At 41.0% G+C, this 25097-nt stretch overlaps 1 protein-coding gene across 5 annotated transcripts in view; it reads right to left on the reverse strand.

Moving 5' to 3' along the window:
- The window catches only part of PIP5K1B (phosphatidylinositol-4-phosphate 5-kinase type 1 beta), a gene marked incomplete at its 3' end in the record, with an annotated part of 90362 nt that overhangs the window by 55226 nt on the left and 10039 nt on the right, over window positions 1-25097 (reverse strand). For 4 of the 5 annotated variants that reach the window (XM_080972770.1, XM_080972772.1, XM_080972768.1 and 1 more), the window contains exons 2-3: window positions 10256-10337; window positions 8767-8850 (exon numbers count right to left, since the gene is read on the reverse strand). In XM_080972770.1, the coding sequence (XP_080828896.1) occupies window positions 8767-8850 (84 nt within the window). In that variant the 5' untranslated portion in view covers window positions 10256-10337. The remainder of the gene's footprint in view (window positions 1-8766; window positions 8851-10255; window positions 10338-25097) is intronic. The other variant, XM_080972771.1, reaches the window with a different exon arrangement.

The following is a 25097-nucleotide window of genomic DNA, read 5'->3' on the forward strand; positions in this document are numbered from 1 at the left end:
TAGCCTGGAGAAGAGGAAGTTAAGGGGTGATATGATAGCCATGTTCAAATATATAAAAGGATGTCACATAGAGGAGGGAGAAAGGTTGTTTTCTGCTGCTCCAGAGAAGCGGACACGGAGCAATGGATCCAAACTACAAGAAAGAAGATTCCACCTAAACATTAGGAAGAACTTCCTGACAGTAAGAGCTGTTTGACAGTGGAATTCGCTGCCAAGGAGTGTGGTGGAGTCTCCTTCTTTGGAGGTCTTTAAGCAGAGGCTTGACAACCATATGTCAGGAGTGCTCTGATGGTGTTTCCTGCTTGGCAGGGGGTTGGACTCGATGGCCCTTGTGGTCTCTTCCAACTCTATGATTCTATGACTCTATGAATTCTAAAGATGTCTCAATTCCACACAACATTAAACCACATTTTAAATTAAAAATGTGGTTTAATGTACACAACAGCTCCGCTCTTCCTTGCTCCTGATTCTGTCGCACAGGGGACCAAACTAGTTACTTCTTGGTTTACCACTCATTGTGTGCATGGAGGAAAGAGACCACAGGCCTTGGCTCACATGGCACAGCAAGCAAGATTATGACTTTTTCTTTTCCTCTGCCGAGCAGAGCCTGGAGTGAGGGGGGAGAAAGGCACTCATGCCCTTAAATCATAGTTTATTTTAAACTATAACTTAATGTTGCGTGCTAGCCAGGCGATTCTCTAGTTTCAACTCATTTTTCAAATGAGAAGCAACATGCCGATGGGTAATATTGTGTTATTTAAACTAATTAATATCAGATTTTTCAAGTTGCATAACAGTTCCTAACATGCAGTTTGCTAAGAACAAGGCACAAAAGCTCATTCCTAAAATGAAACTTTTAATTGGTAAAGGAACTGAATGGCTCATTCACAAATTTCCCATTTCTGCCTTGAAAAGGTCTTTTATAAAAGATTAATGTCCTGCATAAGAACTAAATTATGTAACTTTGAGTAGACTTTGTTTCAGCCTGATCCTTTTTCTGAACTGAACAATCCCCTACTGAAACAGATGCTAGCAGAAAGAGTTTGTAGATTAAAGAAATCAATTCTATAAAAAACAGAAAGTTTCAGAAAAGATGGATGCTAAAGGTACAATATCTGTCTGTCTATCTATCTATCTATCTGAATAAGGGATGCTAGACTACCTTTAGGTTAATAGTATTCTAATGAGAGTGGATCAGTTTGACCAGTTGTTGTGGTCATGAGCAATCATTGTTGTCTTCTTTATTGAGAGGCATTGTTGGCATGTAAGAAAATACTCTCTTTATTCTTAAATACAGAACTATTTATTGACCCCAGTAGCACATTGCAATTGTTAACGCCTGATGGGAACAAGCAACCACCATAGTAGAAAAAATGTATCCTATGGGGTATGAGAAAATGCACAACAGATGAAAAAAGATTACCTACATATCTATGTACCATTTGCCTTAACTCTTACAAGGAAAAGTATTCGCAACCCACTACCGTCTTATTAGTGCGGGAAACTAGCAGCCAAACCTAACAAATGCATATTATTGCTGGTTAGCTTGAGGAGGGGCTAAGTCCACAGAGCCAGATTGCTGAATGGCAAATACTAAGATCATAGAAATACAATTGGTAGAGAGGGCTCAGTGTGATGTCATTTCTCCTCCTATCCTGGAGAGGAAGGAGCATATTGTACTAGCCCCTTCCTCTCTCTTTTCCTTTGACCAGCGTTGGATGCTGGCATGCCTCCATTCGCTCCAGCTTTAGGAACATGCCTGAAGCTGGTTATACTGTAAATATAAGTACAGTTGTACCTCAGAAGTCGAAAGGAATCCATTCCAGAAGTCCTTTAGACTTCTGAAATGTTCGGAACCAAGGGGCAGCTTCCAATTGGTTTCTGATTGCACAGGCACACCGGAAACACTTCCAAAAAAAGTTCAAAAACTGGAACACTCACTTCTGATTTTCAATTGTTCAGGAGCCGAGTTACGATTGTATTCTGCCTGCATAGTTTTTAGTGTTACTGTTGCTGTGAACCAATGCATATTTATAAAGTAAGTAAATCTTATTTTTAAATTTATTTTACAAGTTGTTGCTGATTCTTTATTGAGCGGGGTAAGAAAGGGGAGCCAACTTATTTCACAGCTAGACTTGTCAAAGCCAGGTTTTACAGTCTAATTCCTATGCTTTTAATTTAGCTGCCAAGAATGGAATTTTGAAACTCTGTTTAACCCACACATGTGGGTGCCTAGAGGGAGAAATTGCAATTAATATATCCTCTCCTACTATTAAAGCCCACTCCACAATTAGAAAGGTTTCGCTATGTTCTAAGGCAATCCCAGAAAAGATGGAACACATGGAGGGAAAAACACAGGATGACAATGACAGGGTGACTACATTATGTAGATGCTCTACAAAAAGTGAGTGAACAAAGCATGGCTATTCTCGAGAAAAAACCTTGCGAAGAAGCACCTCAGGATAAATATTTAGAAATAAAACCAAGTAATCGTTAGTAACCTGTAATTTTTTATAACAATTTAACATGCCACTAACATTTCATGCATTTTTAGATTTATGAATCAACAATACCATACCAAGTTTTCTTCCCAATGGCCTCCCTCTCCTGTAGGTGGAAAATGGGGTGACTGCATTATGTAATCTTACAGATATTTTCAGATTTTGACCAGTTTAACCACAACTCAGCATTACACAGAAAATCCACATATAAATCTAAAAAAGAATATATAAATCTAATAAATAATTACAATACACAGAGAATCCAACTGACAGCATGCCAGTGATTCTGATCATACTTCTTGTGTAATGTCCAAAGGATGAATTTCTCACCAGCACAGTAAAATGTACACATTTCAGATGACCTACAGCTCAAGCATCACAAAATGGGGGAGATGCAGGGACTCCCTTTCGGATTTTATAAGGAAGCACAAATGGATGAGGCATAAGGTCCTCTTTCATACTTTCTTAGCACTTCTACGAAACAATCAAGGCTGCCTGAAGTATACCTCCATTTCTTTCTGACCATCTCCTAAGATTACTTTCCACATTGCTGTTTCAGAATGAAGACAGCTTCTCTTTTTAAAATGTAATGGTTGTATCTTCAACTTGCACAAGGCTCCCACACCTATACCAGCCAACTGAAGAAAATGGAAGTAAAAGACTGCAGCTCAAATCAATCTTCCAGTACTGTTATATTAAAATACAACTATAAATCTAAAAGGAAGCAGGTTTTGGTGCTGCAGTCCTTGAACTCCGAATGAATCACTTTATAACTCTAAGGTTCCAGTCATATGGAGAAGGCAAATATGAGTCATGGAACTTCTGATTACATGGAACTCTTCGTTCTCTATTAATATGTTATTATATGTTATTATAAAGCAACAGTCAACTCAGTTTACCTTTAAGTAGCGCCTTTTTCCAACTTGAGAAAAATATTTAACTTTTTTGCCCCTCCATTGATAAATATTTCCCTTTAGGAATATAATAATCCATAAACACCTGGGATATAATCTGTACAAAGTCAGCAGCTGCTTGAATGCTCAACCTGCAAACCATTGGCTATTAAAATATGCAACAGAAAGAAGTGGAAACAGGCAGAATACAGCCTTAATATTTATAGTTGTCATCTGTAATCAGTAACTATCGTGCAACCTTTGGAACAATGATAAGAAGAACTTCCATATGTGTACCAATTCTAGAAAGGATTCAGATTCTGCTACTCCAAAATGCATCAGCACATTTTTCCTTTTTCACAGAAGTAATACAGTACTAGAAATGCCAGTACATGACTGAATTCAGGTTACACATGTTAACAATTCAGAATAAGAGTTTAGGGTCCCCTTTCCTGAAAAAGATACCAGCAGTGCTTTTTTTCTGAGGGTACCAACACTCTTTTTCCAAGCAGAAAAGCACTGTATATCAGTGCTGTCAATGGGTACTAGTCAGGGCAGCTACATATTGCCTATGGAATCAGAGATGCCTCTGAATACTCATTGCTTGTGAGCACATGCAAGGAGAGTGGCATTGCACTCATGTCCTGCTTGTGGCTGCCCACTGTGCAAACAGAATGCCAGACCAGGTGTGCTTTTTCCTGTGATACAGAAGGGCTCTTCTTAGTTTCTAACCAGATTATAAGACAACTAACAGGAGTCACAACAAAATTATTACTTTCACACAAAATAGAATAATTCCCTGTGCCCCTGGTTTGTACACTAATGTTGAGACTGGCCACTGTTGTCTGTTGTTTTGAGATCATACCCTCAAGAACATGTCCCTGAATCTCCTTTGAAAGCAGCAGTTCCTCAGCAAATAACCAGCTGATGTGGAGAAAGGGTCACTGTAGGGAGAGACTTTGAAGCTGGATTATCAAATCTAAGTGATGTTGGATTTTAAGGAAGTCTTTTCCTTTTTAAGAGGTTTTATATGGAATGGAAGGGGGGCAAGTAATTTGCCTATAAACAGGTTTAGAGATTAGTGTCTGGAGCATCTTTAAAAAGTACTTTAGATGCCATTCAGATATAAGGTAAAAGGCAAAGGTAAAGGACCACTGGACGGTTAAGTCCTGTTTTTCTTCTTTGGCGATCACTCGCAGCTGAGTAAGATTGTCTTCCCATAAACACGGTTTTAACAGTGAGTCCGTAAGTGACTATGGAGGCCAATTCTGGATCCACACACGTCCTTCCAAAGTGGGGACATAGGTTTCCAGGTGGGAGTTGATCATGGTGAGGGTTCACCTTTGGTAAAGACTGTTCTCCAATTGGAGCGCTCGCAGGCCAGTGTTTCCCAGTTGTCTGTGTTTATACTACATTTTTTTAGATTGACCTTGAGAGTCTTTGAACCTCTTTTGTTGACCACCAGCAGTACGCTTTCCATTTTAAAGTTTGGAATAGAGTAGTTGCTTTGGAAGACGATAATCAGCATCCGCACATGACTAGTCCAACGAAGTTGATGTTGAAGAATCATTGCTTCAACACTGGTGATCTTTGCTTCATCCAGTACACTGGCATTAGTTTACCTGCCTTCCCAAGTGATGTGTAAAAACTTTCGGAGACACCATTGATGTAATCTTTTGAGGAGCTGGAAATGGCGTTTATAAGTGGTCCACATTTCACAACCATACAGTACAATAGCTTTGTAAACAAGCATTTTGGTTTCCCTGCAAATGTCCTGGTCCTCAAACACTCTGCACTTCAATCGGCAGAAAGCTGCACTCACAGAGCTCAGACGATGCTAGATTTTGGCATCAATGTTAGCCCTTTTGGAAAGAGAACTGCCCAAGTAGGAGAAGTGATCAACATCTCCCAACGTTACACCATTGAGTTGGATTTGTGGCGCTGCGGAGGGATTGTTTTGTGCTTGTTGGTGCAGCACTTTGGTTTTTTGGATGTTGAGCGCTAGGCCAAGCTTTTCTTAACCTTCTCCAAAGATATTTAGGATGGGTGCGGCACTCATCTCCACTTTCCAGCCAAGGAAGCCGATGTTTGTCCACAGACAGCTTTTCCGGGTCATGGCCCGCGTGACTAAACCGCTTCTGATGGAAGCCAGAACGCACGGAAACACGGTTTACCTTCTTGCCATAGCAGTACCTGTTTATCTACTTTCACTGGTGTGCTTTCAAACGGCTAGGTTGGCAGGAAATGGGACAGAGCAATGGGAGCTCACCCCGCCGCGCAAATTCAAACCACCATCTTACGACTGGCTAGCCCAAGAGGCTTGGTGGTTTAGACCCCAGCACCACCCGAGTCCCATTCAGATGTAGCCCTACTGAGATCCTACTAGGGTCCATGTGAACACTTCTATGTAAGTAGCATAAGTATTACCATTAAAGATAATGTTTAACAACACTACCTTGAGCCTAATAAGAAACCTCCCTCAAATCAATGTTAGCCAGTTACATAAATAAGTTTCTGGAAGGTAAAGCATTGCATGTAATTACACAAAAACATCTTGTGATTCATTTCTAAGAACAGATATTTCTGTTTATACAGGTAATCTTTCAGAGTGTCTGATTTTATTACTTGTCCAAATAAGTGAACTGCATGACTTACCAAAAGAGAACTGCGGTTATTAAAATTACCATTGCCAGAATAGCACATGGAAAATACCACTAAGTCTCAGGCATATTTGCATGTTTACATTTTATCTTATGGACAATTAGATGCATAGCTGCCAACTTTCAGATTTGAAAATAAGGGATCAGCAGCCTCGAAAATAAGGGATTAGCAGCCTCACCTGTCCCGGGGACAATCTATGGGATATCTAACAATCTGGGATAGCAGTGGGAAGCAGCGGGAAACGGCACTGGAATAAGGGAATTTCCCGCAAAAAAAGGGAAGGTTGACAGCTATGACTAGATGTCAAACCAGAAACTAAAACTTTCCATGTGACTTTTCCCCTTGTTCAACATACTCTCAAAATAGAACAAAATCTCTGCAAATGGTACAATTATTATTAAGAGATAGTGCAGTGTAGGGATCAGATGGGATTACCATGAGGAATTATAAAATATACATCAAGCCATCGTGTCCACGATGAAGACATTGTGTTGACTGGGTTTGATATATTGACAATAATTTCTGATTAAATCCCATAAGATTCTACATTCGTGCCCTTTTGATGCCCTTTTGCCTCTGCTGCCCATTTCTCTTTGCTCTTCACTAATCACGTACACACTTAGACAGGCAGGCGTCCTGGGTCATCAAAGACAGTGGGCAAGTTTATTTGATGTAGGATCTTAATCTTAGGGCCAGGAAGCAGATCTCACATTAAGGTAATAACGGTCGCTGTCCTCCTGGCCATCCTCCTTATCATATGTGTATTGCTTGTTTATTACCTCCTGGGTTGCCAGATACTCTTCTTTGTAGTTCTAAACTTATTTACCCCAGAAATATTTGTGCTTAATTAGTTTTAGTGGTTTAACTTTCTCCCCACTTGGGTTTGTGGAAATGCTCAGAAGAAATCTGATTGGTTCTTACGAACACTCTGTAAAAATTTCTTTTGTGAATAAAAAAACGGCCTGGGCCAGGGGGCTGCAGATTCGGACAAGCACAGAGAGACACGATTATATGCACCCTTCCCAGAGTCTTGCTGGTTCAAACCTCTGTGTGTATTCTTATTAATCAGAGTTCAATCCTTCCTTTACTTTGCGAACGCAACAGTGCAGAATGAAGAACCAAAAAATTTTGTATTCTGGCAGCAAATTCTGCTTGTTCCATGGATTTTATGGGCTTCTCTTGGTTCTCTCTGTCACCTCCCATAAGCATCACTGCACCATCAATATGGAAGCAAGTCTGAATACGGAGTTACTCAGCTAAAATTAATTGAGAATCTTTTGATGTATCCATTCCCATGGACCCACCAAGATGCAGATAGGAAAAGCACAGGAAACCCTTCATCCAAATTTTGTCACTGGATCTTCCATATGTAAGCTGCTTACTGAGTCACAACATCCTCATGGTGGAGTCTGTTGTGGCTGATTTCATCATTGTGGCCATCACTGGGTCGTTAGCAGCCATAAAGGGCTCTGGAAACCACATTTTGTCTCTCCTGGACTTTTCAGAGCAATTTGAGAGATTTTCCAATTCCTTAAAATTTAGGCTATTTCTAAAGGCAAGTTCAGAGTTTTCTGTTTATGTTAAACTGCAAAATTTAAAAGTCATTAAGAGAATGGGCCAAGTTTAATTTCCAGCTTTAAAAGTTCTCATCTCTGCCACATTAAACATTCCAGAGAGTAAATATTAGATTTGTTTATTTCTACAGGACAGTGTGCTAAACTGAGGGGCTCTCAGGCTGGATGCAAAGTAACAACTTTATGTAAGTTGCTTCTCCAAAGGTGCATTTGCAGTCCTTCAGTGCATTTTAAAAAATAAATAAATCAAGTAATCCAAGATTACTAAGCCTTCTCATTGGCTGCTACTACCTGCACTTTGGATAAGTAACAACAAGCAACAGCAGCCATCAGAGAGGACAAGGAAAGGATCGGGGATGCGGTTTCCGTGATCTTCTCTAACAAGAAAAAGGAAGGCGAGTGGGCAACAAGCTTCCTCCTTGATGGGGAAGGGTAGGAAGGCCACGGTGAGGTTGCGGCTTCTCCCCAGCTTGTGTGGCTGCTGCATCCAGGAATGAGATGTGTGCAGTGCAGCTGGCTGAGTGCTGAATGGGACACAGCTGTGGGCAACCTGTATCAACTTCATTGGTGTCTAGCATAAAAGCAAGACTAGAAGGAGAGACTAGGGTGATTGTCAGCAGGTTCCAGGACCCTGTTTGTTGTGAGATTTTGAGGGGTGATCTGTGAGTTGGTTTGGGCCCTTGCTGATAGCTGCCATAGCTTGATGGAGTCCTGGGTGAGAGTCTGGAGTCAGAGAGGTTTTGAGTGGGGAGGTGTGTCAAAAGTGGAAGGAACAGGTATCAGTATATGTTTAATAGTAATTTGAATTAACATTTTTACTGTGTATTTTTGTAACATTTGTTGCTTTAGTTTGCATCACTTAAGAGATATTTTTATATTTTAAGTGGTATAGAAAGGGTCTGCCTAAATTAATAAATGTGGCTGCTAGCCACGACTGGGAGGGAAGCTTCTGTAAATTTAACTCTATATTAAGATGACAACATGTGAACTAGCCCTAAAAGATATTTGAGACTGTCCCACTCTTGAAATAAATCTTCTGCTTTGGTGTAGTTCATGGGGGGGGGGGATTAGAAGTGTCAACATTAGTGTTCTGTACCAGTGTACAATATTTCCGAAAAAGTTACATGCAACAAAAACCTTTTTGTACGTTTTCTCCTCGTTTTGTTTTGTTTCATTTTGTTTTCCGGAAGGAGGATCTCCATTTTCAGATATAGACTGCATCTGAAAAGTTTAAAAAAAATTATCTAAGGATTTGAATACAAGTTGTATATAATAGTCAAATAATAAAGCAGTAAACATAAAATAAGAACAGCATCAGATCAACACTGGAGTAGAAGTCAGTCAAATGTCAGAAAAAGAGAGGGAGTATACAGCCTAAAAGCCAGATCAAATGCCATTAAAAGCAGAAAAGAACACAAAGGACATTGCGGCACCTAAAAGATAATAATAAAAGGTGCCTTGGACTGACAGACCACTCATTAGCTGGGTCCTGGTTCACACATCTAATTAAACCGTATTTTAAAATGAACTATGAATTAATGTGCCTGCTTTTCAACAGTTCCTATGGAGCTCCTCTCCAGCTTGCTGCCCTGCTGCAGATGAAGCAAGCCACAGCCTGGCTTGTCATGCCATCCAAACTTGAACTCGTAGTTTATTTTACTCTAAGCAAACCACTAGCAGTAAGCCAAGAGCAATCAGTGGTTATCCTTCATGGGTTCTTTGGAGAGAAACAAACCACGAGGCCAGGTTTGGATGACATGACAATGGCTTGCTTCATCTGCAGCACAGCAGCAGCAGCAGCAGCAGCAGGAAAGGAACGCCATAGGGACTTTTGAACAGCATATAACAGTGTTTGTTTGTTTGTTTTAAACAATGGTTTAATGCAGTGGTGGGGAACCTCCAATGCTTGGGCCTAATAAAGACTGCCAGACAGTTTGAGATTAAACTGCCCACCTTTCCTTGGCACAGCCAAGTTCAAAAAGGAATTCCAAGTTGCAGCTGTAGCTTGAAGTTTCATTCACCTGATGTAATATGCTGCAAGGTGGACAGACCCCCTCACAGAGGCCTACCTTGGGTTCATGTGACAGTCAAACTGGACCAGTAATGCTTGTCTTTTATGGTCATAGCTTTAGTTTTAGTCCTCAATGTAAATAGAGGGTGGTGGTAGAAGAACTTCACCACAGACGGCCGCCTCCTCTGAATACCAGCTGCTGAGACTCACAAGTGTGTGTGTTGGGGGGCGGAGTGCTATTGCACTCAGGTCCTGCTTCTGGGCTTCCCATCGACATTTGGTTGGCCACTGTGAGAACAGGTTTCTGGACTAGCTGGGTCTTTTGCCTGATGCAGAAGGGTTCCTCTTAACAATCTTCTTACTATAGAAGTTACCAGGAAATATATGCTTCTGATTTTAGAGTTTTGATTCAACATTTTTGACACCCGAAAGACCAATGTTGAGCTGAATTACTACAAAAATAAAGCAGCAGGGTACTTCAAACCTGTCCTTGGACCGCAGCACCACAAGTCTCTCTTTTGCTTTCTCCAGCCTACGCCTGAATATACCACCTACACCAGAAGAAACAGTCTTATAAACTCTGTTAGATTAATACTGTTATTACAAGGAACCTACCTTTCCTAGCTATGTTGCAAATAATCTGGACTTTAGAGAGACTACCAGCCCATTCATGGATGCTGTCAGTTTTTCCAAGACCCTGTTAAAGCAAAACATAGTTACTTATTTATTCATTTACAGAGTTTATATGCTGCCCAATTAACCATATAAATTATATTATACCTTACATGTGCACACCTAGTTGCAGTGAGCCAATCACAAGTTCCTCATTTCTATGCTCAAATACAGCCTTTGTCCTAAATACAATGTCAAAATCTCAATGACCTCCTAATTATAAAACATTCTCAGAAGGTGGTAAAGGCACAAAATAAAATACTGTGCCTGTCTTGAAGAAAGGAGAAAGGAGATGACTGGGAAAGGGGCAACCAAGCTGAATGGACCTGATTATAAGCAGGGTTAGAACTCTTCCCTAGGGGGCAATCCTTTTACTTCTGCTTCCCATGAATGATTCAAATTCATGCAAATAACTGAATTTATTATGTTTAAGTAGGAGGCTGCTGAACAAGTAGCAAATAAAATGAAGGTAGTTCTTTTGGTCTGAAAGAAAGACTCCATAATTGGAAGTACCTTTATTAGGACCAACCAAAATGTTACAAAATTGTAGTAAGCTTTCCAGTCTATTGGGCAACTGTTACACTGAGGTGTTTTGGTGGGAGGGGTGAAGAAGATGTGTAAAAGTATAACACAATGTTCACAAAGACCATGCTCAAAGCATGGAAAGAAGAAGTAGGCAAACTGTCCCCAACCCCATCCCCACTAATCCCCCTGGCACACCAACACGCAGCTCAAAATCTCCAGATAAAAACCTGGCAAGCCAAAGGCTTATAATGCCTAGCAGACTTCTACAAAAATAAGAAACCCATATCAACACAAGAAATACAAGACAAACTAGGGGACACCCAAATGCCCTGGGTAACACACCACCAATTACATGCCCTCTTAAACGACCCAGTAGTAAAATCAGCAGCAACTAGGCCCTTGACAACCTTTGAAAAACTCCTCCTAACAACAAAGGGACACAGCAAAGGGATGGTATCCACAATATACAAAATACTGCTCCAAAATCCCACAAACCCCCTCAATGTAATAAAAAAACAATGGGAGGACGACGTAGGCTATGAGATTAACCCCACCTAGTAGACCAGAATGTGGTCCAAACCTCCCTTTAAATCCATATCAGAGAAAAGAACTCACTCTGAAACTCACAGGTGGTACCTAACACCACAGAAAATAATGCTAATAAGTCTAGGAACCTCACCAAAATGCTGGAGAGGATGCACCTCTACAGGCACATACGTCCACATGTGGTGGGAATGTCCTAAAATCCAACTCTTTTGGACAACAATCATACAAGAAATATGCAAAATAATTAAGCAAGTATTAGAAGTCACCCCAGAACTGGCCCTCCTAAACATCTTCCAAGATAATAATGCCCACTCACACCACAAAGAGCTCATAACCCACCTACTCTCAGCAGCCAGAAACATCATAGCCAGACACTGGAGAGACTTGTCAGGAGGAAGCATGGACCAAAGGTATCAAATAGTATGGGAAACAGCCTTATTAGAAAAACTAACCAATAAACTGAAACTGACAAATAGAAGAAGACGCCTTCACCCTGGTATGGTTCCCCTTTATCACATACACAGTCCAACAAGACAACAACAACAAGAATCCGCCGACAGCATATGAATCAATCTGGCTAGCCTGATTCAAAAATGCTCACACACAAAAACAAACCTCACTACAACCAACCAAAGACAACCAACCACACCCTAGGCCACCCCCAACCTCTCTCACCACCAAGGAAATACAACAAGTGAATAGTTAGAGAACCCATACAAGTGACGCCGACACAACACCCTCCCCCCAAGTAGAATAGAAGCATAACCACCCAACCCCACTCACCATTCCCCCTTCCCCTCTTCCTCACCCTTCCTCCTCTTCTTCTTCTTCCTAATTGTTTGAACCAATTCATGAACCAAGAACTTATACATTGATCACTAATAATGAAACGTATGTTGTAGATATTTTTTCACATTATGCTATTTTTGTGATATACAAATGACATGAGAAAATCTGGCATGCTTATTTATATAACATTATTCTTATTTATAGGTAAAGGGTAAAGGGACCCCTGTCCATTAGGTCCAGTCGTGACCGACTCTGGGGTTGGGGCGCTCATCTCGCTTTATTGGCAGAGGGAGCCGGTGTACAGCTTCCAGGTCACGTGGCCAGCATGACTAAGCCGCTTCTGGTGAACCAGAGCAGCGCACAGAAACACCGTTTACCTTCCCGCCGGAGCAGTACCTATTTATCTACTTGTACTTTGACATGCTTTTGAACTGCTAGGTTGGCAGGAGCAGGGACCGAACAACGGGAGCTCACCCCATCGCAGGGATTCGAACCGCCGACCTTCTGATCGGCAAGTCCTAGGCTCTGTGGTTTAACCCACAGTGCCACCCGTGTCTTGTTTATAAAACCCACCAAAACACTCACAAAAAAACCACACTAATCCACCACTATCCTGAGATACCACCAGCAGCTTCAAAATTTTCCTCCAATAATAGCAAAACATTCATGCTCAATGTGAAAGAGAGGCTAGGTTGTGCTCAATATATCTGGAAATTTTATTCAACAACATTTTTATCCATATGAACATTGCCCTGTAAAATTGCCAAGATTAGGGAGACATATGGTGAACTCCTGACTTGAAGAACAATTGACCATGCAAGAAGCTCAACCATATAAGAACACGGTTCTGTTCATTGAACTGTCTTGAATGTTGAGATGGGATAGAAATTTGGCTCAGTTTGCATTTAAATATGAAGTTCTCTAATTCACACTTTCCAAAACAATACTGAAAAAACACAGCCATCTTTCAAAATTCACACTTTTCGAAATTTGCAATGCAGTTCTCTAGCCAAGTAATGTGTACGAAAATGCATGCATACAAATGCATATACAAGTCAAAATAACATACCATGATGCATTATATTAAGGGAAATTGTGCATGCTAGGAGAAATTTGAACTGAAATGCTGATGAATTTTCATGAGAAAAGAAATTCACAAACTAATATGGAAATGTGGACAACTGAACGTAAAATGAAAAGTAACAGGTAAAGTGAGAAATAGAGAGAAAGAGAAATGGATAGATTCAGCCACCCCTACTTGCATGTCTGAAACTTTCCATCTCTTCTGTAGACCTGGACAAAGTTTTAGCAGGATCCGGATGCAGAAGTGTTCTTATGCAAATTAGTTTAGGCATCCCACTATGCTGTTATTCTTGGGAAAGTATCAGTATGTTCTCCGACAGGGCTGGAAGACTGCCAGTCCTCCTCAAGTTCAACATTTGCTTGGTAGGCATTTTTTACTAACTCAGTTTCTTTAAATATTTCTGCTGCCCAGTGAGTGTGTCACATTCATGCACAGTTACAGAAGAGATTCTGCAACTAAAATGCACACCCACCAATTCTTGCCACTTTGGTGCAGCCCTCCTTTGAGTCTAACGAAAGGGAAACTCCTGGAGTGTCAGTTTTTGATCTCTGCCTCCTAACCACCTATCTAGCTGAGATTAAAGAAATGCCGGGGAAAATGTGTTTCCCATGGAGGCCCAGAATAAGAGCCTCATGTTCAGTAAACATGGCAGACATCTAATAGAGGTCTAAATTGAAACTCTTTCCTGTTAGGCTCTCTCCAAAAAAACAGGGCGCTACTAGAAAAGACTGTCCCAGCATGAAGTTTTGGATGCATTCTATTCATTCCAGGAGTTACAGGAATAGTTTTGATTGCGAAGATGCTGCAGTCAGATCCCCTCTGGCATAATAGGCTACTAATAAAGCAGAAAGAGCACAGTTCCTGGTTTCACACATGCAAGTAGCAAGGGCCCACTTAGCCTTTATAAATCTACACCACATGAGGGGTGAAACTCATATTTCCTCAAATCTCAAAACGAACAAACACGGTTTTGCATACTCCAGCTCATGAGGACCTGAAAAACAGAGAACACTATCAACTGCAAAGGAATGCCAGTTATAATTATGACAAACGTAATACTGATTACAACCAGTAAAATGCCTCCGCAGCATAAAATCTGCAAATCACATTTTCTCAAGCACAACTGTGTACCCTGAAGAGCTTGCTACAGCTTTAATAGCAGTGTTCAATAAGAAAACCCTTAAGTATTTCCTTATAGCATTATCTGGTCTATCTAATAGCAATAACTGCATAGCAGAAATGTGAATTATTTAAAGTGAATTTTAATGATACTAAAGTCATGGAAACTATAGCTTATTATTAACAAACTCAAAATCATAGTACAGCTAAATCATTTCCCCCCCAGGAAATGGTCTGCTAGTCTCAATTTCTATGATGGGCAAATGTGCTAAAAATATCAAATATCTTTTAAAGCTCACATACTGAATCTCTCTAGATAATTCTCAAAGCTACACAGACAAGTGTAAAGGATAGCAAGATAAAACTGAGTATCCCCAGGCTTCAAGTTCAGAATCACTAACACAAACTGAGTTCTGAAAGGTCAGATACATGTTGAAATTCACAAGAATGGCTGAGGGCAGGAATGGCCAGCTGGCAGCCTCAGAGCCGCCTGAGAACTCCAGCGGCCCTTTTGCAGCTCTGGAAAGATGAAGAAGCAGCCTGACTAAAAAGCAAACAGAACTTCGAAGCACATGACAAAAGTGATCATTTGCTACAAAACAAAGGTAAGACAAAACAAAATGCCCTGTCCCAAAGGAGCAGCCAATCCACATCAAATGGGAAATTAATTATCGTCTCCTCTGTAACACCAGTCCTGTCATATCCAGAACCCACAGCATCCAGGCTTCTGGAAACAACACAGTAATGGAGGCTGCAATCCTATGCACACACTGGGAGTAAAGGTCACTTAACTGAGCTGTGAGCTTTTTCTGCAAATGCACCACTTACCATGTTTTGTGGGGGTTAAAACATCCCCCTCCTTAAAATGAAATGAGGCAAAGAGCAAGCTGACAGTAGCCTGACCTGCAAAAATTAGCAGATGATTATTTTAGCTCCATGTTATGAAAACTCACACCTGCTTATTTCTGTAGATCAAGCTGTTTGTTTAAAAGGCTGGGTTGGGTACAGGCATTGCAACCACAAGGAGAAGGAAAGGTCTGTCCCATCACAAGAGTATCATATACTATGATTTATATGGTCAGAATCTAAGTTAATGAAACAGGGAAGGACAAAAGATATTTGTGCTTTGTTGTTGTTTTTTACAAGGACAGCTGCAAACATCACTACAAATACTGTAAGCACATATACGTCATTCCATTTGCTAACTAGAAGAAATTTATATACAAAAGATCCACAACATTTTCAGCACCTTGTTAAGTTTTATATCCTTCTTCATGCATTTCAGTTGCTAAATAAGTACATAAAAGAAAGTAACTTGAAAATGATGGCTTTGCTGGGTTTTAGGGCTGTCACCTAGTAAAAGAAATATCAATCATATGGTTTTCATTAGTCAATTAATTCAGCTAGGTATCTGCATATTAAAAAAAATAGCTCTGAAGGAAAAATAGCATTATTTTCAGTGATCCATAACCAGAAGTAGCAATGGAAGGTGCAAGCCACCTCTGACTTTGTTTGTTTGTTTAATTTGTATCTGAAGCAGTCATCAGAGAGTAGTGCAGAATCAAGAATGGCCTGCCTGACATAATGCTGGCAAGTGCCTACGTTGTTAAGACTATATAACCCAATGCTGGCTATGTTCCCATTCCAAGCAAGGGCAATTTTCTTGTCTTTCCTCTGAACCAGCTTTGTATCATCAACATAGAACAAAATATGACAGTGACAAAGCCAATTCAGAGCGACAGTGGAAACAATGCCATCACTCTGAGTTGGATTTGCAATATATTTATGCTCACTACATGATCCCCAATTATCAGAGATCACATTCCCAGTAATCTATGTGTGAGCAGACAAATTTAACAATTGATTAATGTGGGGGAAGCTTCACTACTCCATATATTCCTCACTCTTTAGCACATATACATGACAGAAACGTCACACCAAACTATTGTTTAAAAAGGTAACTAAGCAAACCCATGGTAGAAAATCTTTCTCCTTGGTAAGCTTGATCTGTACTGGGCTAGGGAAAATGTAATATAAACATGGGAGTGTCTGGGAAAGAATATTTTGTGCCTTCAACCTTGCTGCATAAAAATTGTGTGCCTGTGCAGCCCTGGAAATTTGCTTCTAGCAACCACAATTACCATAAACAGATTAAAATAAACTTATTAGATTTTGATTACACAAGGTAAAATCAATTTATTTTCAGAAACAAATATATATGTATCTGCAGAGGACTGATACCTCTCAGAAAGGATCGACAAGCAATCAGTTTCCAGAGAACACTGTGGCCAATTTATTTTGGATAAATGAATGGTGTTTCTTATATCCAAGTAAGAACTTGTCTGAATACAGAAGCCTCTGAAAAGGATGTTGCCTCTCCCAATGGAAATAAAACATACTGAAAGGAATAATACATATTGAACCAATTCTGTACATATACAGCTCCACAAGATTATGCAAAATGTAAACATTGAATACAAATATTGCTTTTTTTTCTTCACATACATGAATTTGTGTTCATGAAATTAAAAATAAATAAATACAAAGGTACAGTCATAAGCTAAGAACTGCTGTGCATTCGCCATAAATCTAAATTAAGAAGAAAACATTAAATTGAATAAGACCTGATCCTTTGTTACAAACAGGACGTTCTGAGCACTTAAGGGGATTTTAAGAAACATAAGTCCCACCCTTACCAGCCTCAAAAAAGAAGCAATAGTTAATCTTTGTATAGCCTTTCAGTTTTAGCTCATCATTCAAGAGCTGGAGATAGAAGAATTGGCAGGATCCAAACAACTGCTTACCTCCAGCTGCAACCCCCCAACCCGCTCCTGCCACTGGAACAGCATTTCAGAGACACCCCCTCAGCTCTTTTTGCTTGCGGGGGGCGGGGAGAGAGAACAGTGGAAGTATGAAATCCTGTTCCATAAGTGGAATGCTCCTTGCAGTTATTCTGTATAGCTATGGTTTCTCACAGTGTGCATGTTCATTGACTACAGTGGGATAAGATGGGGGGGGGGGTCCACAATGCCTCTATTGTGTCACTTACAATTCTGACCTGTCTCTGGCCAAGTTCCTTTTGACTAATAGAATAAAATATGTTTGTATTTCTGTTATGTATGCTTCACAATGGGTATGATCAGTACAGCTGTTTGAGTATTTTCAAAGATGCAGCCAACTTTGGAATGTTCTTTTGCTACAAAGAGCCAGGCATAATAAGATTTGTGATTGTAGAAGGGTGTGGGAGGAAGACTAATTAGACAGGACCCTCTCTAGCCATGGGTTTAAAAGAAATAGACTAATCACCAGAACATCTCTTGTCTATAAACAATCGCAGTGTGAGGCCCGTCCAGAAGAAAGTACCAGCAAATCAAAGACAATGAAAGGGGAAACAGCACTGCCATCCAGATGTTGCCATGGCTTTTTTTAAAATTGCATTTTATTAAGGTGATTTCAGTTAAAAGAAAAAAGTGATACAGGAAAAAAGAAGAAAAAGTGAGAGGGACAACAACAACAACAACAACAACACATATAAAAGCAAAAATGTTCCCATGGCTTAAGATTTTCGTTAGAATCTAACAGCACGAGGAGGTTTGTCTTTATGCGCGAGATTCAGTATAGCCTGACTGAGTGTCTGCTCACACAAGGCAGCCTCCACCTGAGAAATAGATCTTTTACTTTCTCTCCTTTCCCCCCAGTCCCCCACACCCCCCAAAATCTGCTCAGTAGGACTGGGGTGCAGGGGGCGTTGAAGGGGCAGTTGCACAAGTGGATTTTCTCTGCACAAGCAGGACATCACTATCACCCATTGTATTTTGTTAATTATGAAGATACTAAAAAGCACAAGATGCAGAAGTAAATCTACGTAATGTTTCAGAATACTACAAAGAACACACAGTACTTTTAAACTGTGGCAGAAGAATAAAACTCTGCTGTTTTAGCTATCATGCAAATTTGCTTCATATGATGTCGCAAAGTGACCCAATGGAGCACAGAAAGAGCTGAGCATACCTTCCATTCCTGCATGTTCCTTGCAGTCACAGAAAGACCTGCCCACACAGCTAGCCTAATTCTACTCTTCAAGAGCAGGAGGCTAGCCTGTTTGTCAAGCACATGGAAACAGAAGAGACTACATCTTTGCCACTCCATGGCTGCATTTTAAGGGCTTAGTTATGTTCTTGACTTGTAACAGGGGTTTTAGTTAGTGTAGGCGACTGGCACAGTGCAACCTGAAAATCTGATTGTAGCTTTTAAGCAGCTAAACTTGGGAACAAGCAACTCTATTCTGTTCTGGGAATTCAACAAAATTCATTGAAAATGTTATTTGAGACTCTTGACAAAAATATAGTAGTAAAGTGTAAATCTGAGAATTACAATGGGTTCTCCCTTCAGTTATCTCTGAAACTCCAATAGTACCAGAACAAACCTGTTTATTCATGCTTATCGTTTGAACATGTTAAGGTGGTCTATAATATCTTGCACGAGAGCAAACCTTCTATCTTAAGCAGTCTTACTAGAAAATGAGTGTCACTGAATGCATTACATATTTCCAATTAAATATACTTAGTCAAGGCTGTAAAAGCAGGACCAAAATTAATGAAGTTCATACCAAGAAACATGAGCTGAGTAGGAATCCTTAAGCAATATTTTCACTGTATGTCCCCTTTTTATGGAGGAATCAAGTCCATTCAGCTGTTTATCTGCACACTGTGGGAGAAACTGAGGGGCAAATGGGATACTGGCTTATCTTAAAAAAGTGAACCAAAACCTGCCCTTCTCCCCCACTCTTCTTTCAATGTGAGCGTAATTACAAAATCACAAATGCAAACATGTAGTGTGGATGCATGCTTGCATCCTGCAGGATGGGTAACTTAGATTAAACACAGTAAGCAAATCCTCCAGCAGTAGTGGTACCTCCAACATCTGCTAACACCAGCTTTGGATATTTAGCCTTCTGCTCCTGAAAATGGAAGTATGCTATTAATCCAGGTAAGATCCTTCTGAATTTGCCTAGACTAGTAATGGAAAAATTCACCCTTATTTAATCAGGTACAACTTAGCACAGCATGAAGCAGCTCAGATATCATTTCTTCTGTTTGTTTTTCACATGATGGTGAAATGCATTAATGGTACCGCTTCCTCATGAATATGCTGAGCGGTGAGTGCAAGCAGCGGCTGCAATCAGAATGGTTCCTATCTGCATCTGAATATGCCCACAGGAACCATTCTGATTCTGAACCATTCTGGCTCACACTCTACAAATGCAGTAGAGAACCAAGTAAGCACCTGGAGATTTCGTTAAAGCTTTCACCATAGGATGAAGAGCAGTTTGTCTTCCCAAAGTCATGGAGAACATTCAGTTGGGTGGTTTTTAAAAACTACTAAAGGGTGTTCATATGCTCAACAGCTGGCTGAAGACAACATGGTTAAGGAAGAGTGCCAAGTCACTGTTAAAACCAGGTCAAGGATCAAGGTTCGTAAACCACAAACATGTCTTCAGACTGTGGTTTGTTGGCAGTAAACAAACCATAGTTGAGCTGTTGGGCAGGGTTTCATACAATCAATCATATAAACCATCATTCAAATAAACCATGGTTTAGTGTTACATGCAAACTAAGCCACCATCTTCATAACTGTAAAATGGAACATATAACAAATAATTCAATAAAGAGTTTAGTCTAATAAGGGACAATCATTTTCTAATATCTGTTCACTGACAACCTACTTTCAGAAGCATGTGCTAAGATACTTTACAGCTAGTGCTAAAGTAATCTTTGAGAAAAACTGTTGAAATAATGATACCTTTGAAGTCTATTTATAGGTAACTTGTGCCTCATGCTATTTTGCATTTATTTGTGCTCATTTAAAAACATGCAAGATAATTAGATAAATTAACTAATAACCCATGTACATACCGTATTTTTCGCTCCATTGGACGCACTTTCCCCCCCTTAAAAAGTAAGGGGAAATGTCTGTGCGTCTTATGGACCGAAGCCAGCAAGAGCCGCTGCTGCCGACAAGCTCTGCGCAGCTCTCCCTTTAAAGCAAGAGCTGCGTAGAGTGTGTCTGAGGCTCTGGCTGGGTTTACAGGTAGGCGGGAGGAGGGACTGCCGTCTGTCCCTCCTTCCGGCTCATTGTAAAGCCAGCAAGAGCCGCGGCTGCTGAGCTGAGCCGGGGAGGAGGGAGGGAAGGGGATTCCGTTGGTCCCTCCCTCCTCCGTGGCTCGCTTTGAAGCAGGAAAGTGGGAGGGGAGCAGCTTACACTCGTGTGAGCAGCTCCTCTCCCACTTTCCTGCTTCAAAGCAACCACGGAGGAGGGAAGGAGGGACCCATAGATCCTCCTTGCTGCTCGAGGCTGCAGCGGATTCCCTCCTCCCGGGCTCCCTTTGAAGCAGGAAAGTGGGAGGGGAGCAGCTTACACTCGTGTAAGCAGCTCCTCTTCCACTTTCTTGCTTCAAAGCAGAGGGAATCCCCTCCGTAGCTTGCTTTGAAGCAGGGTGCGGGAGTTCAGTGGGGAAAGAGGGCAGGAAATAGATGCCGGGCAGGAAGACTTTGACCACTGGAAAGTCCACCTCAGCCTCCTCAGATTTCCACTGAGACAGCAAGGCATGGCCATAAGAACTGGAAACTTGCATGGGCTGTTTATTTAAAGACAAAAACATGCACTCATGTGAAAGAAATCCTCCCAGGTTCCTGGACACAACCCACACTTGATATTCACACAGGTTACATGGATGGCATTGGCAGCTGGAGGAGCAGCATGGTTAAACAGCAAGTCCTGGTTTCAAGCTGAAGATCAGCTCTTTCCCCTCCCTCCCTTAATTCAGGATGCTACAGTTTACAGATGCTGTGTCTGCCTGCCCTTTCCCCTGAGCTGTAAAAGCACCTTCAAGAGGGTGATGGGAGGTGACACAGTCATCTTCCAGATGTGCAAAGAACCACCCTCTTGACACTAAAAGTGACAGCAGGCCTCACACCCAGATCTGAAGCATAAATGGGAACCTGGGAAGCTGCCTTATAAGGAGTTGGATCCACTACTCCATCTAGCTTAGTAATGTCAACACTGACTGGTAGCAGTTTGCCAGAGTTTCAGGCCTGGAGGAGCCGGGGATTGAACGTGTGGTGTTCTGCATGCAAAGCCACTGAGGTTACAGCTGTTCCCTTTAAAAACAAACTAAGATTGTAGTCCCCATGGTTCTGAAGAAAGGGCTAATTTAAACAGGAACAGAGGGACCTTCCCTGTACCACGTCAGGACCCCTGAGCCCACTGAGCTCAGTTTTGTCTTCACTGATGGGCAGAAGCTCACCTGGGTTTCAGGAGACACTCCCTCAGCCCTACCCGGAGAAGCTTTCAAGGACTGAACTTGGGATCTTCTCCATGCTCTCCCCATTGAGCTATGATGGCTCCCTCTCTTCTCCTCCCCTCCTCCTATGCAGGAGGCCTATCTCGGCTTGTCATTATAATGTATATATGTCAAGGGCTTTGAGATGCATATAAAATCAGGCTCAGCATTATTAACTGGACTTAGATAAGCCATGGTTCCCCTTCCTTCCCTCCTCTGAGGCTCGCTTTAAAGCAGCAAAGCGGACAGGAGCCACCCGCTTTGCTGCTTTAAATAGTTTAGTACAACATTTGATTCAGAATATTTTTTTTCATGTTTTCCTCCTCTAAAAACTAGGTGCGCCCTATGGTCAGGTGCGCCCTATGGAGCGAAAAATACAGTACATTTCACTGTACAGTATACCTAATTTGCTGATAAATGGTAATCATCTTTTGCTTGTTTCACTATTTCTAACAAATATGATTGAAACTGGGGAAGAATTTTAATTTCTACATGATATAAAGCATTTAGGCAGTTGTCACATAAGACATTCTCTGTCATTAGTAATCTTCCACAAGTTGACCAATGTAACATTAAAGGTAAAGGTACTCCTGACGATTAGGTCCAGTCCCAGATTACTCTGGGGTTGCGCGCTCATCTCGCTCTATAGGCTGAGGGAGCCGGCGTTTGTCCGCAGACAGCTTCTGGGTCATGTGGCCAGCATGACTAAGCCACTTCTGGCGAACCAGAGCAGCGCACGGAAACGCCATTTACCTTCCTGCCGGAGCAGTACCTATTTTTCTGCTTGCACTTTGATGTGCTTTCGAACTGCTTGGTTGGCATGAGCTGGGACCGAACAACGGGGTACCTGTCGCGGGGATTCAAACCGCCGACCTTCTGATCGGCAAGCCCTAGGCTCTGTGGTTTAGACCACAGCGCCACCCGCGTCCCTATGTAACACTAAGTAACTCTATTTAAGCTGCAATTCTGCATACACTTACTTGAGAACAAATCTCATTCAACACATACTTTTGATGCAAGATCAAGCAGTTTCTGAAAACAAATTTTTTTTTGTAAAAGAATAATCTTTTCAGGGCTTGCTTGAGCAAAAGATTAGCTGTGCTGATTATTTTCAAACAGCAGTGCTCAGAGGGACCATCTAGTTTCTGTCTTACAAAAGGTTTTGTAACAGCAAGGTTTTACACCGCACCTGCCCTCATTGCTGAAAACAATTTATATGAACTGACAAGCTATGTTTAGCTTAATGATAAACAAGTGATACACACTTAGAACATTTTCAAGTTCGTAATTCCCTGGCTACAGCAAGAGGACACCGCATAATCAGCAAGGCAACAAGGCTTTTTCAGATAAGGTTTTTTTCTGCCAAGGTTCAACATACTGCAATGAGATGGAGAGGGTGCTGTGCATTATCTCTCAAAGATCCTCCCCCTACAATCCTGTAAACCTGGTTGTAAAGAAAGATTGCTAGAGTGGGTCAAACCAGTTGGGCAAGTTTTGCCTGCTAGGATTGGTGCTGATGGGCCGGAATGCCTAATTTTTGTAAAGCTAAGAAAATGGCCAAAGATGGCATGCATGGGACATGCCTGCCATTTAAAGAGGAAAGGAAGAAATAAAATTTTAGCTTTAGAAATGGTGTTGGGAGGTAGAGAAGGAAGGGGATCTGAAAAATAGGAAACCCTATTCAATATTTAGCAGATGCATTCATTTTGTTCAAGTGTACCGAAACAACTTTCTTATTCTTAATAAAATCCAGTATTTTTAAAAAATCACAAGGTGACTTGCTTTTGCGTCAGTATTCTCATGAAACTACAAACAGTAAAAATATTCACTGTCCTGGTATCTGCAAACATGATCTAGAAACACTAGTTATAGCTTTGTCAGAAACAAGTTATAAAACAGCAACATAAAGAGCACAGCATACAATTCCCACATGTATTTAATATCTAATGAAAACTGTCACTAGCAAAGCTCTCAATTCAAACTTGTTAATAGCTGCAATAGCTGCTTCTACCATAAAGCACCACTGAAGATATCAACACTACAAATTTAAGGGAGAACTGCCTAGTGTGAAGTCAACTGACTATTTCAATTAAACAATTAGATATTGTTTGTAGTAAGATTTGTTTCATTCCATGGGTACAGTTCACACTATAGACAGCAAGACTTCCTAACAGGAACAACGCCACACAACTCAAATGCTACCTAGAAAGTCTTACAATTAAAATGTGAACTTTTTATATTTAAAATCTATCTATCCACTGCAAAATGACACCCAGATTTAAGCCACAACTATCTAGTTCTTATGTCAGCTTTAACTGTCCTGCCTAGAGAACCAAAATCTTTTGCTGTAACAAACCACTTATGACACACAATTGCCACACAAGTACAGAAATTTGTAGAAGCTCAAAGTTCAGCCCCTACGATATACAGTGGGCCCAACCACATATGTGAGGGTTCGGTTCTGGGAGTCCACCCCAAATCATGTAAAGCCAGGAGCCCCTGGAAGCTTTCCCCATGCAGCACCTTCCTTACCGGCCTCTGCAGGGACACCCGAGGGCCCAGGGACTTCATGCGCCTCCCCAGAGCTCAGGAAGGAAGGCTCTTTCCACAGCAGGTGCCACTCCCCCATTCATTCATTTATTTTGGGGCTGTGCACCTACAGTCACAATCATGTAAGTAAATTACACGCAAGTGTCATGCCCACTGTGTTACAAGTCAAGTAATTATTTCTGCATTGCAGGGGGTTGGACTAGACGACCCTTAATAAATAACGGATTATTTTTGCATAGCATTTTTATTTTACTCCACTTATGAATCACTCATCTCAAAGTGATTAGCAATAAATCGTTATTAAACAATAATAATGTATATGTAACAATTGCACATGTTTTAAAGTAGCCATAACTTAACCACAAGAACCGCAAAACCCTCTGGGTTAATCTTCCGCAAGTGGATTAACTGACACTTTTTGACTCATTGCATCCCTGGCCTCTAATTTTCTTTTTATTGATTCTGTTTGCATTATGTAAAGAGCAGACAAGGAAGGGCAGGTATAAACAAAAGAAAAGTAAATCAAATAACACGGTGAAAATACACACGAATACTTGCAATTCTCTTCATAAAACTTGGGAGGTAGACCTGATCCATGGATCACTCCTGCGGCTGCAGAGTCATTTCAGCTTAGTGTTTGTCTGCAAGCAAGAACAGGTCTAGCTCTCAAGTTTTATGATAGGATTAGCAGCAGGTCCTTAATGAAGCACTAGAGATGTTTAAGTTGAGAACTGTGAGTTACAAGTAACATTTTGTTAGTCTGCTGGGCTGGTCCTAAAGGAGGGATGGGCTAGGTCTCCTATGACCTTGCTGATTCAAGCATGTTGTGC

Source organism: Podarcis pityusensis (genome assembly GCF_964106645.2).
Source record: "Podarcis pityusensis genome assembly, chromosome: 11".
Taxonomy (NCBI): domain Eukaryota; kingdom Metazoa; phylum Chordata; class Lepidosauria; order Squamata; family Lacertidae; genus Podarcis; species Podarcis pityusensis.